At 31.3% G+C, this 18,355-nt stretch overlaps 5 protein-coding genes across 12 annotated transcripts in view; 3 read left to right on the forward strand and 2 right to left on the reverse strand.

The window, feature by feature from the left end:
* Positions 1-204: 204 nt before the first annotated feature.
* LOC100747844 (ADP-ribosylation factor 6) lies at positions 205-4,993 on the reverse strand. 3 transcript variants are annotated; one of them, XM_003487830.4, is made up of 6 exons: positions 4,759-4,982; positions 4,068-4,179; positions 3,799-3,902; positions 3,521-3,719; positions 3,259-3,441; positions 205-978 (listed from the first exon to the last, which is right to left on the reverse strand). In XM_003487830.4, exons 2-5 carry the CDS (start codon positions 4,147-4,149, stop codon positions 3,299-3,301), a joined length of 528 nt encoding a protein of 175 aa, XP_003487878.1. In that variant the 5' UTR covers positions 4,150-4,179; positions 4,759-4,982; the 3' UTR covers positions 205-978; positions 3,259-3,298. The 3 variants fall into 3 exon arrangements, with proteins under 3 accessions (XP_003487878.1, XP_024221931.1, XP_024221930.1); XM_024366163.2 differs by lacking the exon at positions 205-978 and having other exon boundaries at positions 2,248-3,441; positions 4,863-4,993; XM_024366162.2 differs by lacking the exon at positions 205-978 and having other exon boundaries at positions 2,248-3,441; positions 4,667-4,982.
* A 1,490-nt stretch (positions 4,994-6,483) lies between these two features.
* Positions 6,484-9,213, forward strand: LOC100747964 (UDP-N-acetylhexosamine pyrophosphorylase). The gene is made up of 3 exons (XM_003487831.4): positions 6,484-7,685; positions 7,775-8,171; positions 8,245-9,213. Exons 1-3 carry the CDS (start codon positions 7,204-7,206, stop codon positions 8,779-8,781), a joined length of 1,416 nt encoding a protein of 471 aa, XP_003487879.1. The 5' UTR covers positions 6,484-7,203; the 3' UTR covers positions 8,782-9,213.
* Positions 9,214-9,674: 461 nt separating this feature from the next.
* Positions 9,675-12,296, forward strand: LOC100745045 (separin). Its single transcript, XM_003487891.4, has 9 exons — positions 9,675-9,884; positions 10,039-10,255; positions 10,326-10,618; positions 10,709-10,845; positions 10,918-11,134; positions 11,210-11,520; positions 11,583-11,750; positions 11,819-11,964; positions 12,060-12,296. Exons 1-9 carry the CDS (start codon positions 9,675-9,677, stop codon positions 12,203-12,205), a joined length of 1,845 nt encoding a protein of 614 aa, XP_003487939.2. The 3' UTR covers positions 12,206-12,296.
* Positions 12,052-14,537, reverse strand: LOC100748209 (mannose-1-phosphate guanyltransferase beta). The gene is made up of 5 exons (XM_003487833.4): positions 14,040-14,537; positions 13,531-13,747; positions 13,074-13,467; positions 12,603-12,996; positions 12,052-12,524 (listed from the first exon to the last, which is right to left on the reverse strand). Exons 2-5 carry the CDS (start codon positions 13,681-13,683, stop codon positions 12,356-12,358), a joined length of 1,110 nt encoding a protein of 369 aa, XP_003487881.1. The 5' UTR covers positions 13,684-13,747; positions 14,040-14,537; the 3' UTR covers positions 12,052-12,355.
* Positions 14,538-15,363: 826 nt separating this feature from the next.
* Positions 15,364-18,355, forward strand: part of LOC100748451 (trithorax group protein osa) — a 17,144-nt gene continuing 14,152 nt past the window's right edge. For 2 of the 6 annotated variants that reach the window (XM_012383081.3, XM_012383082.3), the window contains exons 1-4: positions 15,364-16,480; positions 16,660-16,782; positions 16,859-17,065; positions 17,351-17,410. In XM_012383081.3, coding sequence (XP_012238504.1) covers positions 15,641-16,480; positions 16,660-16,782; positions 16,859-17,065; positions 17,351-17,410 — 1,230 coding nt within the window. In that variant the 5' untranslated portion in view covers positions 15,364-15,640. The remainder of the gene's footprint in view (positions 16,481-16,659; positions 16,783-16,858; positions 17,066-17,350; positions 17,411-18,355) is intronic. The other 4 variants (XM_012383084.3, XM_003487835.4, XM_012383083.3 and 1 more) reach the window with 3 other exon arrangements.

An 18,355-nucleotide genomic window follows, 5' to 3' on the forward strand; every position in this document is an offset into this window, starting at 1 on the left:
GTAGTTTTTATAAAGTTATTATGTTTTAATATTTTTATGACCAGAGTTTATAGATCTTATAAAAAAAACACAATCCATTGTCAGATTATCAACTAGATAGTTGTAATAATTTGTAAATATTTAAATAATTATTTCTCGAAATTAAGTGCAATTATAACTATTTTGTTTAAAAATGATATTTTACATTTTGAAAGAATGCTTTTATAATTTAAAGGTGTCTTTATTATACAAATAATAATAATAATAATATACAAGTACATTTTTGCTGGATTCATCGGTTTCCAATTTTGTAAAAATTATTGTTATTTATCTATATAGTATTCAATGTAGCATTACATTTATCATATATTTTTATATCCTTTATTTGTACTAAAAACCAAAAAATTCTATTGCACCTCTAATTACTATTCGTATTTTAACATTCAACTTCGTTTTGAGGAATGTGTTTGTTTTTAACTATTACACCATTCGAAAATTCATATAAAGCGATTAATTAGTTCATTGTATGATTATCTATAATCTGCTTTATACTACCATTTTTAAAATAGAGAAATAACTGAAAATACTTTTTCATAAATAATATTCCAATATGACTGAAAAATGTTTCGTTCCTTTTTATTTAATGACTATGTAATTATAAAATTGATTAATAATGGTGCATTGAGAATTCTCTGGCTAATAGTATTATGGGTCAGCGTTTCCCAATTTCTTTTATCTATATGGATCGTATCTACTTTAAGTAAACTTTGTTTAAGATTAAAAGACAGTTGTACTCTCTAAATTTATCTATTCTTTCGTCTACGGAGTTAAATTACGTATGAAATATGGCCTTTATATATTATCCTTTTAATTTTTATGAAACAAAGAACACGATCCATGGAGTGTAAACATTAAGAAACGCTGATAATTGTATTGAAGTAACCAATTTCTTCCTTACTCCAAAGCGTTTTATATCGAGCCCTGCATTCTGAATGGCCCCTGTTAAAACAAATCGTTGGAAAATGTAGCTGATACATATATGTGTGAACTAAACAATGGAAATATGATGATACCAAATGCTTACTTTGACAATAAGCCTATTTGACAATGTTATTTATTAGTATTGCGTTAAAAAACGTATGCTCTAACTATAATGAAAAACGCATACGCCTTGTTTTTTTCTTTCTGCTCATTTTTAAACCTAAATTCAGTATCTTGACTATAAATGCTTTTATTATTTCACACTGAATGAAGAATGAATAAATATATTACTGCTAGCTAAAATTCGCTTTGTTATAAAAAAATTACTAAAAATATTTGTTTCAAATTATGTATTATCTGCTTACAGGATTCATTTCATTTCAAACTTTAGACATTTTACTAATAAAACGTGTACTCTATGATCAATAAAATTTCAACATTCGATTTAATTCAATTATAAATGTTTAATTCATTCAAATAAAGTTTATTGCCAAAATATATTTGCTCTTTTGTAATATTAAAACGTGTGTGTTCTCTTTAAAAAATAACTATTTTTTAACAAAGTTATTTTAGTTACAACTGTTACGTTTCTTTTGTTTTCAATTACAACTAAAAGAAACAAATATGACACAATATTATAAACCTTCTTATACGAACGAATTTAGTGAGTATAAACATATACATAGAGCACTGCTCAATACTAGCACATACACCTCGAAAGAACAGTCTATTGCTTTCTTTCCAAAATCTGTGTACTGCTTTTAAATATGAGCTAATTTATCTTGCACATTAGTTCTCACCAAAATACAATACTTAACATTAATGGTACGGATGCCAAGAGAAAGAATCTGACAAACTTATTATATTTGTATTAATTATTACTGCGGTAAAGTAATACAATTTGTTAAAATACTAATACCCTAATTTATATTATATCATGGAATGCAAATCAAACGTTGACATAGAAACAGAGCGATAGAATAACGTATACCATCGTTACTCTACTTTTAATCGCTATGTAAATATGAAGCTTGTAGAAAAGAAAGAATTGAATTATGTTGAAATATTCGTTTTGTTTAGTTAATAGCAAATATTGATAAATATGTATATCATTCTTATTCTACATCTTATTATCAAAAGGAAACGAAATAAGACGCACATAGAACACTGTCTGGCTCTTTTCTCTGTGACCTAATTCTAGTTCTGCGTAATCCGATCGCTTAACTGGTAAAAAATATTGGCAGATATAATGCTGTTACGTTATTAGTAACATTGTTTCTATTTTCTTCCTTTTTCTCTCTCTTTCTTTTGAGCTCATGATATCAAACCCAGTAGCTTACCATTTGTGCGTACAGAACAACTCCATTTATGTATGTATAAGTGTACGTTTGTACATCTAATGCGTTTCAATCGAAGTTAAAGCACAAAAAAATACACAATGTCAGAAGTTGCACCTTTTTTCTCCTTTTCATCTTTTTCGAAAAAAGAAAAGTCGACTGATATGCATAAAAAGTTGACTCAAATGGAAGACGATTATTAAAAAAAGAAAAAAAAAGAACTGACTGTCACTATGAATATTTTTTAAAAATGAGATTGATAGCAAAAATTTATCAAAGGAATATTTCTGTGCTGTATAAAGTCATTAATGTAAGTGCTTTGAATGTTTACTCACATATATCAGTGGGATTATATGTATAAATATCATGTGTGATACATATTACATAGCATGGATAACAACCAGTGATGAATGAATGTTATGTCCAATTATTCTGGACGATATTTTAAATTAACTATTGCATAAATGATAATTTCAAATTGTAAAGATACTTTTTCTGAATGTATCTCTTAATCTCATAAGTAGCTCTTACAACTTTTTGTATTCTCTTATAATTAGTATCCCGTAATGCGGGATATGTACGCAAATATATATATAAATTATAGTAAAATGTTGGATGTGATAATCTAATCAATATTGTTGTATTAACTATTTTCACGGACTTTAGTAAACAGTTAGTAACAAAGTCTATATCTTTTGGTACTTTGATAAATTTCTATTTATATAGTATTAATATTACTGAAACGCACCATTTGATGTTAATGGTTACTTTACGTTTGCTGTAGTATATTGGAAATGATTTCCTCTCTCTCTCTCTCTCTCTCTCTCTCTCTCGCTCGCTCTCTCTCTCTCTCTCTCTCTCTCTCTTTCGCTCTCTGTCTTATGGATCATAATGATCATTATCAGTTTTGTTACAGAGCCTCTACATGATAAATAAAAATGACAATACAAAGCAAACGTACATCTTGGTATGTGGCTAACTGATGAAAAATAAATATTTGCTCATAATTTATGATTACTGGTCAACCATGTAAGGCCTTCATAAAGCCCATCTCCAGTTGTGGCACATGATGGCTGCACATACCAATTTCTATCTCGTATCCTAGTTAAACCCAGTTTTTCTTGTATTTCATGTGGTTTCATTGCTGAAAAAATAAATAAAAAATTATTTATATAAGACAAATATACGATTACCAAAGATTTATGAGATACATTGATTTATACCATCTGGAAGATCTTGTTTATTTGCAAAGATTAAAATAATGGCATCTCGCATTTCTCTATCATTTATAATTCGATGAAGCTCCTGACGGGCTTCATCTATTCGATCTCTGTCAGCACAATCTACTACGAAAATAAGTCCTTGTGTTCCAGTATAATAATGACGCCAAAGTGGACGTATTTTATCTTGTCCACCAACATCCTACAATGAAATTATTATCCTTAGTGAGTTGAACATTTTCCAAGCTATATTTAGAAGATTTATAATTACTATTACTTACCCAAACATTGAACTTAACATTTTTATAGGTAACTGTCTCTACATTGAATCCTACAGTTGGTATAGTTGTTACAGACTGTCCTAGTTTAAGTTTATATAGTATCGCTGATATGTAATTAAGGAAATGTTACAATAAAACATGATTCAAAACATTCTTTAGTCTTTTGCAAGGATTTTATTATAGAGTTTCATGTAAAAGAAAGAAACAGATGTGTGTGTGTGTGTGTGTGTATGCGTGTGTGTATGCGTATATCTATGTAAGAAGGATACTAGTTTTCCCAGCAGCATCCAATCCTAGCATAAGGATTCGCATCTCCTTGTTGCCAAAGATCTTTGACAACAACTTGCCCATCTTGCCAGCTGCTTTCTAGGCACCTGGCACCTAAAGTTCAGAAAGTTTACCTTTAAAAAAAGTCATTTTAACACATAAAAAAGTTTTATATGAACAGTTCTAAAAAGTTTAAAAAATATAGTGCTCTTTCCATTACTTCACTAACATCTCGCTTCTTTTATGAAATTTTCGTGGGAACTATAATATACTATGAATGAAAAACTTCCACAAATATCTAACCTCTATTTAAAATTGATTATTTCAAATGAAATATAATATTTCCACAAATAATACGATTTATATGTTGCCAAAATAAGAAAGCTCAAGGACGTTCTTCCTAACCTATCAAATGCCGTAAATAGAATAAAAATAGACAGATATTAGAAAAATACTAGCGAATAAATAAATTCACGGTATGTTCGAGATCTGAATGAATCTGTAGTTAAACTTTGCTCATTTATGTAAAAAACTAAATATTCATGTAATGTAATGTCCAATAGTTGTCACGATAAATAGTCTAATTGGTATTGTGTCTTACATGACAATTGATGACGAATTTTTTTAAAAGAAATCCTTCGAGTCAGCAATACGAGAAGAGTGTAACTTGAAGCAAGCATAAATGTAACTCACCGAAATACATTTACAAAGGGCGAGTACTTTATCATGAACGCGCAGACATATCACATCACTAGACATAACTTATTTATATTACAGCTGTAATATAGCAGCATTACCGAAAACGTTATTTAGGCAGGTACAGCATGATGTCTCTTCATAAGTCACAAGCAAACACGCATGTAACTTAAATGAAATATTGAGATCAGTTCGGTATGCATCGAGTAATGACAGGGAATTTGAAGCGCCACCGTATGTTACCATCTATTACTAATACCCAATTGGCAATACATTTGAAAATTGTATTCATACATAAAATATGTAAGGGAAACTATTTTAAATCTCAATTTTGAAGTAATTTGAAATTTTCCAGTATTATGAAAATTTGAATCACTTTGAACACGATTCAATATTTAAAACGTTGACTGCCACACAAATTTTATATGCTTTATTTGTAACAAAATTGAAATATATTCACCACAATATATAATTTTTGCCAATATTGTACCGTATTTGCGTGCTTTTTTCTAACAATGTTATCTACATATGTCATTTACATTGTACACAACTTTTTAAGAAATTTATTTTATTTTAAAAAATTTGGTACCTCGGGTCATTGATGACCACCGTGTTAGTTAACATGTTAAAATTTTGTAACGTGTTAAAGTTTTGATAAATCTTGAAGACTTGATATTTTTCATAATCTTTATGAAGCTTTCGGGATTTTAAAGTTCATCAGACTTATCGAAACTTCACTGATCCGTACACCTTTATATACATAGTATACTGAACATAATTTGGTACTTTTATTAACCTTTCGAGTGCTTACTAAAATAATCCAAAGTGGTTAAAAATGTAATACATGTATATATTCTCTTTTCTTCATTATATAAATTGTTTATCCTTAAATTACCGACTGTTGCAAATAATATGAAAATCATTGATTAATACTACTCGTCTGTATACTCGTCTGTGATGAAAATACATGTGTTACTTACGTCCTTTTACATCTTCCTAGTAAATCGTAAAAATTTTAGGAATCTGTTTGTTAAGATATGTTTTGATATATTTTTACATAACTCAGTGCACTTTTAGACAATTCAAGTATTTTCAATTTTTATGTACGCATGCGCACGCCGATAATTGACTGATTAACAACAAAAAATCTCACGTGTCACGATAAATTTTCATTACATTCTTTTTATTCGTTATCTTTCAGCTCGCGATATATAAAAGATCGCGAGATATAAACAATTATGTGTATGAAAAATGTATATATTTTTCATAGTTCGATATTAATCAATATTGTATATATATACATATCTTTTATTAAATAAAAGAAATTTCAGGATTGAATATCATTCAATAAATCATCAGATCTAATCATCAGAAGTGATTATAATCCTGTATCTTTCCTTCGTATTTTTCCTTTATTTCCATTTTCCATAAAAACTTTTTTTCATAAGATCTACGAATTTTTAGTTCTTTTAATCCTTTCACAGCTCAGTGAGAATTATTTTGCAATATAAAAACATACTACTATTTCTGTTCTCCATTATCTGCATATATGTACATACGTAGGCAAATATAGAAAATTAACTTTAATCAAATATTAATTTAATATTAGAGTGACTAAGGTATAAAAATTGTGCTAAATATATTACAAATTACGAATTACATTTTGATTCAATATATATATATATATATATAGGTATTGGTATATGTATAATAGTAAGTATGGTAGTAATAAAACATACTTAATATGGACAGTAGGAAAGAACTATAATATCCACTATCTCTATTTGGAAAGAACGGTACAGAAATAATAAATTAATTTGACTAAAATAAACGTTGGTTTTATTAATATACTTCGTATGAAGATTCTTTAAAGAACTTTCAGTTATATTCACAAAAAGGTTAATCACGTGTGACCTATAACAGTTTAGTTAACATAAGACTCGAGTCGGTAGTCGATACTCGGTACCGGTGAACCAGCGTGCCGTACGAAAAGGTTACAGTCTCTGAGCGTTCGGTCGATTCTTGACCGGTGAAAGAAATATAAAAAAAAGAATATGATCTTTCACGGTCGGCATTCGTCCGTGGAAACAAAATATGCTGGAAAAGGAAAGGGGAATAGTTGGAGAAGCTGGAAGGGCGAGAGGGGCCGATAAGAGAAATCGAGCTGAACGTGCTACGTGGAATCGTGAAAGTAAAGGCGTATCCCGCTTTACCTATGAGTTGGGATAGGTTACAGGTCGCGGTCAAATACCTGTTGCTCGACTCGTTGTCTATTTATTTTCATCTATTTACTTAAGGTCAGGTTCGGACAGAGAGATACAGTGCAAGCAGCTATCTTTCAATTTATCTACTATTATCTACTGATAAGAGTATTTTAAATAACGCGATTGATATCAGCTGCTCTTGTTGCATACGCGGCTGTCAAACGAAGAAGTGGACCTCATGAACATGGAGTCTCTTAAGAAAAAGCTGATAGAATACAATCAGGAACATCTGTTAAAATTTTGGGACCAATTGTCAGATAAAGAGAGAGAGAATCTTTATCAAGATATATCTGAATTAGACCTGGCAGATGTGACATCATATTTTGTCAATGCAGTACATGCATCGAGTAGTATGCAGAATATGTTGGATGACAAGGTGACTCCGATTCCTAAAGAAAATATTGCGTCATTGAAAATCACAGATAAAGAGCAATTAAGAGTGTATGAAAAATTGGGACTGCAAGAGATAGCAGATGGAAAAGTAGCTGTATTGTTAATGGCTGGTGGCCAGGGTACTAGGCTAGGTGTATCTTATCCTAAGGGTATGTACAATGTGGGTCTACCTTCTGGAAAATCTCTCTTCCAACTGCAGGCAGAAAGAATACTTCGTTTACAAAATATGGCAAAAAAAGAATGTGGGAAAGATGGAGAAATTAAATGGTACATATGTTTCCTTCATATGAATCAAATAATTTATAATATGTGAAAGTTTGTACTTTAAATAAACTAATATTTGCCTTTATTTCTAGGTACATATTAACTAGTGAAGCTACTCATGAAACAACTGTATCTTTTCTACAAAAACATAACTATTTTGATCTGAAAGAAAAGAATGTTAAAGCCTTTAAACAAGGTATGCTTCCATGTTTTACACTGGATGGAAAAATCATTTTGGATAAAAAATATAAAATTTCAAAGGCACCAGATGGAAATGGAGGATTGTATCGAGCTCTAAAGGTGCAAGGAATATTAGATGATATGAAACATCATGGAATTCACAGTGTTCATGTTCATTCGGTTGATAATATCTTAATAAAAGTGGCAGACCCCATTTTTATAGGATACTGCTTATCTTCATGCACTGATTGTGGAGTTAAAGTTATAGAAAAATCTTCTCCGAATGAGTCAGTAGGAGTTGTGTGTAAAGTACGTTTATAAGATATTTCAATCATTTATGACATCAGTTTTATTTAATTACTTTTTATCATCTTTATTGTAGGTCGATGGTATCTACAAAGTCGTAGAGTATAGTGAAATTTCAAAAGAGACTGCTGAATTGCGTTCGGATGACGGACAATTAATATATAATGCAGCAAATATATGTAATCACTATTTCACCGTAGATTTTCTACATAATGTTGCTATAAATCACGAAAAGGAAATGGAACTTCATGCTGCTAAAAAAAAAATTCCGTATATCGACGCAAATGGAAATCGAATTGAACCCAAATCTCCGAACGGTTTTAAAATCGAAAAATTCGTATTTGATGTATTCGAATTCGCGAAACAATTATCAGTTTGGGAGGGAATTCGCGAAGAAGATTTTAGTCCTCTAAAAAATGCGGATTCTGTTGGCCAAGATTGTCCAAGTACCGCGCGAAACGATGTACTTAAAATACATAAAAAGTGGCTGCTAAATGCTGGAGCTACATCTGTAGCAAATGATGTAGAAATATCTCCTCTATTATCTTATGCGGGAGAAAATTTAAATCACATGATGGGGCTATCATTAGAAGGACCGTGTGTATTGGAATAACAAAATTCAATATGTACTGCTTTTGTACCTTTTTACAATACTGTTCTTGTTAAGAGTCTTTAAACTATCATAAGAATGTATTCTGTGATTTAATGATAAAATTTAGCAATAAAAATTGTCGACATTCTTATATAAATTTTATAACAGTAAAATACGAAGTATTACGTACACATGCATAAGCTTCTATAATAAAAAGAAAACGAAATATATCTTGCGAGCGAGTATGTTCACGTATGTAGATATTAAAAAAATTTACAGACTTAATTATTATATTAATTTATCTGAATCATGTAATTATAAAATATGCATCATAAAATTATAAAAATTAATGTAATGTGATGAAAGTGTAACAAAATTCATGTATTTTGGCATTATGCATTTATATCAATTTTGTACGATTGGTATAAATATAATAAAAGAATAGGAGCATAATAGTAATATAAGTTTTATATATTTATATATAATCTATGTAAAAATATAATTTATAAATAAAATTTATATATATTACACAAATTATGGCTTTTCAAATGTCATTTAATATCTGAATCTTGCTGATATGTCTTGCTTATGTATATTTATGTTTATTTCGGATCCTTTGGAACATGAAATATTTTATTTAAACAGAAATACATATATTTTCTTAAATATATAGGATGGGAGTCCAAAATGTAAAATTATTTTGAAAAAGAATACATAAAAATTATAAATAATTGATACTCTATTATTATTCTTCCCTAACCTAATATGTATACGTATATATATGCATACATATAAGTTGGTATTCTCGTCGTTAGTCACATTTGAATTTGAATCGTTTGAAATAACAGTTAAAACGTACAACTAATGCCACAAAGCGCTAAAAGGTAAAGAAATTATCATGTTTAAAGTGATTTATGTGTATTAACATGGACGAAATTTTTCAAATTTTACACGAATGTCATTTAAATGATGACAAGTGTGAAAAAACATCGGATATTAAAGAAACTAATTTCATAGAAGATGTAAAAAGGAATATCGAAAAATTATTCGCAGAGGTACAATGTAACATAGGAAGTGTCGAATATGCAAATCTCAACAAAATGTTGGCACTTTGTCATTTAAAGGTATTATATTGATTTCATTTATAATTATAAATAGAATAAATATAATTATTCAATAAAATAAAAATTAAGTAATTATTGATTAACAATTTAACAAAGTCACATAAACAATATAGAATTAAGTATTTTTTGATAAATTTATAAATACTGTTTGTAGATTGGTAATGAGTTTGAAGCTATATTTCATTTAATTGAGTCACATGCAGTGATACTTCGTCAACAAATATTGCATAGAAGTGTGAAAACAGAAATGCGTGAATCAATCTTAAATACACAACAATCTTCCGGACTTAAAGCTTCTTATGTTGGATTTAATATAAATGACACAAATAGAGTTGATAATTTAAAGGCAAAACTTTTTGATCTGCCCAAAGGTAAGAAAATAAAATATTTAAATATTATTGAATGTATTAAAGCTGTTATAAATCTTTCTTTTTTATATAGAATGGTATATGATTCAAGTCACTGGACAGTATAGGTCTCCAGGAGATATATTTAAACATAATAGAACTAAACTACATGCAATGCATGAAATGCATATTACCATATTGCCAACAGGGACCAAAGAAACAGAACCCTTCTGTATAACATTACCAAAACCAAAGTTAGATTCTTCGTACGATATCTGTTATGAAATTCAGAAATTACTTTCTAATAATAGGTCAGAATTAGAAGCTACTTATGCGAATAATGAATTATATTGGAAAATGAGAGAAAGGCAAAATATAAGTATGAAGGTATTTATATAATAAACATAATTTTGATAAATTTAATAACTTTTCTCTATATATATGTATATATCTACATATATGCCTACATATATGTAGACTGCTATCCAAGCATTAGAGTATACATGGTTACGAGAGTGGAGAATCTTATTTATAGCAGATCCAATAAATAAACCTGACATAGTAGCAGCTACTGTACAAATGATTGACAAACTAATATCTGATAATAAAAATTCGTAAGTAAAGAATAAATTAATAATTAAACAATTTTTTGACATACATGTATTTAATTGTATTATGCATTATAGAAAAAAGATAACAGAAAGATCTAAGTGGTTGTTAAGAAAAGTAGCATTATCAGCATGCTTTCTCACAAGAGAAGAAATAGCACGTGCGGTAAAATATGTACTTCCTGATTATAATAAGTTGGCAGATAACATAATACTGTCCATATTTGGGAAACTACCTTGTATAGAAGAATTAAAAAATGCAATTAGGAAAACATTAATTTTAGTCATTGATGAAGTAAGTTTGAAGCATGCCCATTGTAAAATGTGAAATAAAGTTCGTGATTTGGTAATATTATATAACATTTTACAGCATATGGATTATATACCTTTTGAATCTATGGAAATTTTAAAATGTCATCCTGTTACTCGTTTTCCATCACTGCACATTGCATATGCTTTATTTAAAGAGCATGAAAGTACAATGGAGAATGGCTGTAAAATAATTTATACAAAAAATGATATGGGTACATGTATAGTCAATCCTTCTGGTAACTTGACTAAAATGGAAAAACGCATGAGGTTGTTCATTGAATATTGGTTACCAGATTGGAAAAGTTGGTATAATGTTGAGCCACAAGAAGGAATTTTTGAAGATGCACTAGTTAACCGTGATATATTAATGTAATGTTTATTTTAAATATTATCTTATCTTTTTAACTTTCATAATTTATTATTTTTCATAGGTATAATGGTCATGGCAATGGAATACAATACTTGCCAGGAGAACGCATAGAAAGACTCAGAGTAAGATCAATTGTTTTATTATTTGGTTGTAGTAGTGTAAAATTACTTACAGTAGGAGGACGTTACCCACCATATGGAATCCCAAATCAGTATTTAATAGCTAGCAGGTAAAAATAAATTTTTTTATAACTTTAGTTATTTATGTATTACTTGGCATTTTATATTATATTGTTAGCCCTTGTGTGCTCGGTATGTTGTGGGAAGTTACGGACGCTGATACTGATAAAATGACAACGAATTTCATTAGTAATTGGATTCCATCTCCATTAAATAGACCATGGGCTGATGTTGATATTAATATGTGGTGTGCGGGTACACTAAGTTAGTATAAAAAATTATAAAGTATCTTGTTAATCTTTTTATTTTTTAAGTTTATGATTTTATAATTTATTTTTTTCTTAATTTTTGATAATTAGAATTTCTAAAAAATCGTAAAAGCTCCCAAAATGTGTCTACAGAATCTGAAATGTTAAGAGCAATAGCAAAATCTAAAGACATCTGTTCTCAATATATGACCGCGGCTGCAATAGTAGTACGAGGACTACCGGTAAAGCTCATTTAAATTGTAAATATAAAAAACGATACAAACAAATATATACTAAACATCAATTTATATGTAATTAAAAAAGCTAGTAAAAATTTTATTTATAAAATGTTTCGTAGTTTGGTCGTTCATTATACTCAGTGTGTATTTTTAAAGTACTGTTCTTGGTCACATGATTATTTGTGGTTCCGGTACAGAACTGGAAATGTTCTTGTGAGGTAAAACTTGACCCCCATTGATATATAATTCATCCTTAACAATTACATCTTCACCAAGTACTGTAGTACCTTCCATTCGCACCCAACGTCCGACAACGCTTCTCCAGCCAACAATGCACCTGTGATGACATCACTTTGCATTATAAGCACACACAAATACACTATCTATATACATTATAAATTGCTTTAACATTTACCCATCCAACCATGCGTGTTCTTTTATTACAGCTGCTTTAAGAATAGTGCTTCTTTTAATGCAACAGCCATCAGATAAAATAACACCAGGGCCAATTGTAACATTTGGTCCTATCCTACAATCTTTCCCAATCTTTGCTGTTTCATCTATTAACACATTTCCTACTACTCCTGGACCAGAATATAATTTTTCTGGAGATTTTTGTCTTAGAGATGTCAGGTACATGCTCATTCCTTTGAGAAAATCTTTTGGTTGTCCAACATCCATCCAAAATCCTGTTAGTTCCATTGCATATAATTCTCCGTCCCGAGCCATATGTGGAAAAATTTCTTTTTCTATACTTGTAGGTTTCAATTCTATTCTTTTTAAGACACTTGGATTAAAAATGTACATGCCTATAAAATTACAGTAATTAATACCACCAAACATTCAGAAACTAATATATCTGAATTCAGTGTTAAAAATATAATACCTGCATTAATTTTATTAGAAATAAATTCCTGCGGCTTTTCTACAAAGCTTTCTATTTTTCCATCATCTTCATAGACTACTACACCATATTTTGATGGTTCTTCTACTTTAGTAACGATTATGGTACCCTCTCTACCATGATTTTTATGGAACTCCAAAAGTTGCATAAATGGAAAATCACAAATGATATCAGAATTTAAAACAAAGAATGGTTCATCTCCTGTACATAACAGATCATGTACCAGTGCGAGAGGGCCTGCAGTGCCAAGTGGTTCTGGTTCATGTGAAAAGATCAAATGTACCCCTAACTTTTTAACTTCTTCGCTCAAATCTCTTTCCATCTCTTCTGCACGATAAGAGACTGCTAATATTACCTCTGTCACATTTGTTGCTACCTAAATGTAATTTTGCAGTCAATTTACAAAAAGTTAAAGTATCACAGAGATATCGCTACATACCAGAGCTTCTATTTGATGTAGAAGCATTGGTTTATTAGCAAATTCAACCAATGGTTTTGGCCGACTTAATGTAAGAGGTCTCAATCTGGTTCCATAGCCACCAACAAGTATTACAGCTCTCATTGTTCCTAGCTTCTTTCTTTTACGTTGCATCACTCATCAATAATCCTAATTAAAATGTGTTCATAGTAAAACACATTTGGAAGCAGATTTTATTCTGAAAAGATATTAGAAATGAAGATTAAAAATGTATATATTCTTTAATTGTATACAGATTCAGAATTATGTATGAAGATAAATATTTAAATGAAATATATCCAATTTGATTAAAAAAAACTGTATTTGTAATATATCTTTATTCACTAATTGACTAATAATATAATAAAATGTATAAAAGTGTAATTGAAAATAAAATGTGCTAAAAATTTAATTATGCGTTTGCAAAGTATTTGTTATACACAAATACATTTTTTTTGTAGAGGTGAAAAGAATATTAATGAAAGGTATACCTCATGCTTACATATCGATACGAGCACAGGCAGAAAACAATCATTACTGATGAATATTGCCACGTAGGATTGAAATACCACGTAGACGTATGTACATAGCGACACATGTATGCGATAAGAATACACACATAATTTTTAATACTAATATAATCAAATGCTATTAATCGATTTATATTTTACATTTACGATATTACTCTTATCGGAATTTCTATCATTCATATTGGCTTAACTTCTTTTTTAATTAACATTACACTACGTAATGCTTATCATCCGTAATAAACTACAATAGCGCCATTACTATTACTTATTTGTCACTTGCACACGTAATATTTGTACAAATACACTTTACTTGTCGAGTTCATTTTTTGAATATTTTTTATTGAAACTGTTTCACATAAACTTTTTTAATAATTTTAACAATCTTCATTTTTTTAAAAGTACGGAAGAGTTAAAATCGTTACAATTGTTGTAAAAGTGAAGAACACTTAATTACTTTTAATTTGTGGAAATATAATTAAATAATTTTAATTGATATTTTTATCCTTGAAATCAATTTTTTATACAGATTAGTAACAAAAAGTAATATGGTATCAAATACGTTTCTTGTCGCGGATAATTATTGTTGAATTATTTGAGTGTTAAAACTTGAACGAATTACATTTAAAGAAGACGAAAATCTTGGTTTCGAAAAATTGGAAATCGAAAAATTTGGTTTTTAATACACAAAATTAAGAATGAATAAACCAGCGAAAGACAACCGCATCTAAATTCCTTACGTATAGTATATTATTCTATGCGCTTGCGTCAAAGTAAATATCTTTTATATAGAAACAGAATAAAAACAGGTAATTGTATTATGACTATTTATGACTGATTTTTATCTTTCTTGTTATAAATTTCAGTAAGAGAATTGATAAAAAAATAAGTGTGCAATATTACGCAAAGACATTACTCGTTTATTCTCTGTTTACTACATCCTAATATTTTTTGCTATTGCGACTTTTTTTTAAATGTAGGTATAAGCACGCAGTAAGATAGTAATCTTATTTAGCAATTTGAACAATTAATATCCGTTGAAATATTTGGATATGAATAGAAGTTATTTATTAAATATAAATGAACATTTGATACATAAGTATAAGAATTAAATACGAGCGCAATTTCATTCGATATTTTGGTGTATATAAGTGGAGGTGAATTTTCAATAGAAGTATAGAGGCGTAAATTGGTTAGAAAGAAATCGTCGAACGGAGCGACCACCAGGTCTCGAGAAGAGTCGCCGATTGTAAATGAGAGTTGAAACGGGCGCGAATGATTGACGGTATAGCCGCAAGATGGCGTAATACATGCGACGCTGCTTTTGACGTTCGTGTATGAGTTTTTTTTTGGTTCCTTCTACTTTGAAAACGGCAGGAAGCAAAAATTGTTAGTTCGGTGTTTAGTCTTCGCTAGTCTGACTGAGGATGTGGTGGAAAGAGTTGAGTACGATAGGAGATATTCAACGGAATAGGATTTCGATTTCGAGTACATAGTACGCGAGACACACGAGGTCCCGCGATTGGCCAGTTTATGAGACGACGATGGCTCCGTGAGGAGAGAACATGGCTGCGACGCAAGCCGAGAGCCAACAAAACGATGTGAAGCTGAACGAGTCCGTGAAATGTGCACAGAAACGTCCGCAAGTAGGTGGGAATAGTGCAAGTGTTAATACGAAGCAGCAGCTGGATCCAGAGCCGGGTGATAAAGTGTCCCGGGGCGCGGCCCAGCTGCTTAAATATGTGAATCGCGGCGGGGACACGGGTTTCGAGATGAGTCAATACCGCGAGGACATTGGTGGACACACTGCCGGTGAAGTCAAATCACCAAGGGAGGCTGGACAAGCTCCTCAAGAATCTATCGGCAAACAAGAGCCTCTCGATACGCCCGGGCATCCAAACCATCCCGGACATCCGTTCACGTCGAACGTAATACGCGATTATCCGGAGGAGTATACCAACAAATCAAACGAATTTCCCTCCAAATCATTGACCGATTATCCAGCGAAGCAGGTACCAGAGTACATGGGAAAGCATGGAGACTTTCCAGGGAAACAGTTGGATTATCATGGTAAACACTTAATACATGAAAGTGAAAGAGTTCATCGGGTCGAAATGGAAGAGCATTATGCAGCTTCCAAGATTGAATCACGATTGGCATATGTAGGGGCTACGCCAACCAGTTTTCCGGGTCAACCAAGGTTTTTATCAGGGCAAAGTATATCACAAGCCACCGGTCCAACACCAACGTTAAATCAGTTACTCCAAGCATCTACGCCTGTTCACCGTTTTCATGGAAATTATCCTGGAATGGGGCCAGAGCCTTATCAACAACCATGGCCCATCCAACGACCCCCAGTTGTCCCTCCAGTTTATCCACAACCTGGCCAACGTCCTCCACAGACGGTAAGTATAACAACCTAAATCTATCTATAACTGTATACAAAGTACATTTTATGTTTTCGTTACTTTTGTAGCTATAAATTGTCATTTGTAATAATTTATGTACACCTTATTCTTTATAAAATGTATTATTAATTCTTGTTTTAATAATTGAGTAATTAAATATATTATAAAATACATAGGGGTCACCAAGATTGCATGCAGGACCTGGAGGACCAAGTTCCCCAACTCCTATGCCATATCAACAATATACACAACGTTATTCTTCTCCTACAAGACCTCATGCACCATACAGCCACCATCAGGTATTTATAATAATGATTACAAAGTTTATTCAATAAAATAGTTACTCTTATTAATTAACTTTTTATATTTTTTTAGCTAAACTCATATACTACGCAAACTAGCCATCCTTCCAGTTTATACACAGAACAGAGAGGTTGGAATCAAGGTGGACCACCAAATCCACCACCACCTTCAGCCAATCAGACCAATCCTTCCAGCCAATCACCACAGCGTGCTCTTTCTCAATCCCCAGCACCACCACCTTCTGCATCTCCACAACCACAGTCAACTAGCCAATCTCAAGTAAGTTATACAAATAACAAAAACCTTTTTGTATTTTTGATGTAATAATATGATGTAATAATATAAGAATTTCTATTGGCTGTACATGTAAACAAGAATATCAAAGTTTGTCATTTGTCTTAATGTATTAGCAAAAAAGTATCTTATTTGCATCTAAATTCTTTTAAAAAATTGCAAAGTATCAAGGTAAACAGTTGAAAGTAAGAAAATGAACTTTTTCATCAGTATATTTTTAGTTGTATGTATGGATATGTGATTTATAATAAATTCTATTTCTGTTTACAGAGTTTCCATAACTTACAGCAACGATCAACAACACCAAATACTCAAGGAATAGATTCAGGGGTGAGTACAATTAAATTTCGCAACAATAATATATATATATATATACTCAAAAAAGTACCTTGATAATGTGTCTCAAAATTATCCAAGGTTATCAATAACCATAACGTATCATATAAGATTCTCTTTTAAAAATATTCAAATAACCCAGAAGAAAAGCAGAAAGGTGCGAAATTCTCAATAAAACGTTTTCATGTTTCGCGATTGAAGCGTCAGACGGTGATTTATTTTGATCTTAATTAGAAAGCACATGCGCGCATGGATGCACGTGTATGCACGTGTTATTGTTATTTCATGTTTGTGTTACGATTGGTTCTCGACTTGGGCCACGTTTAAAAACGAACGGTTTAACAATAAAAGCATCAGTGGCTCTTACGTGGTCGGTCACGATAACTGGCATTGCAAAGCGAATTCTAATTTCACGTTGCATAAAGTGCCATTTGATCTTGGATACAGTGGACGGGAGTACTTCAATACTTCTCTCGTGAAAAGAGCAAGCATGAGTGAGCGAAAGGGAGACCTCTCGAGTATGGGTTGCCTATCTGTAGGAGGGGCAGGGTGTGGAAAGTGGGGATGGAGAATAAGCGACTTGTAGAGTTCGATTAGGGCGCGAGTTGCGCGGCCGCTGGAGCCCCAGATATTAGTGACTTCCCCTTCCCGCCTTCTCCCTCTTCCTCTTTCCTTCCTTCTCTCTCTCTCTCTCTCTCTCTCTCGCTCGCTCGCTCGTTTGCTCTTTCCCACTGTGTTCGTCTCGCTATCCCTTTTCAAACATATACTCTCGTATGTATGTGCAAACACGTATATCCCTCTTTGTCCTATATCGGGTCTCTCACTTCTTTCAATATAGATGAGCGGTCTAGTGGGAGAAGCATGAGTGTTACACAGGTTACCTGAGTATAGAGAAGCAAGCGAGAGCGAGTGTGTGATTCGCTCGAATCGCTGGCGGGG

The sequence above is a fragment of the Bombus impatiens genome, unplaced genomic scaffold, assembly GCF_000188095.3.
Source record: "Bombus impatiens unplaced genomic scaffold, BIMP_2.2 scf_0203, whole genome shotgun sequence".
In the NCBI taxonomy this organism is placed as follows: Eukaryota; Metazoa; Arthropoda; class Insecta; order Hymenoptera; family Apidae; genus Bombus; species Bombus impatiens.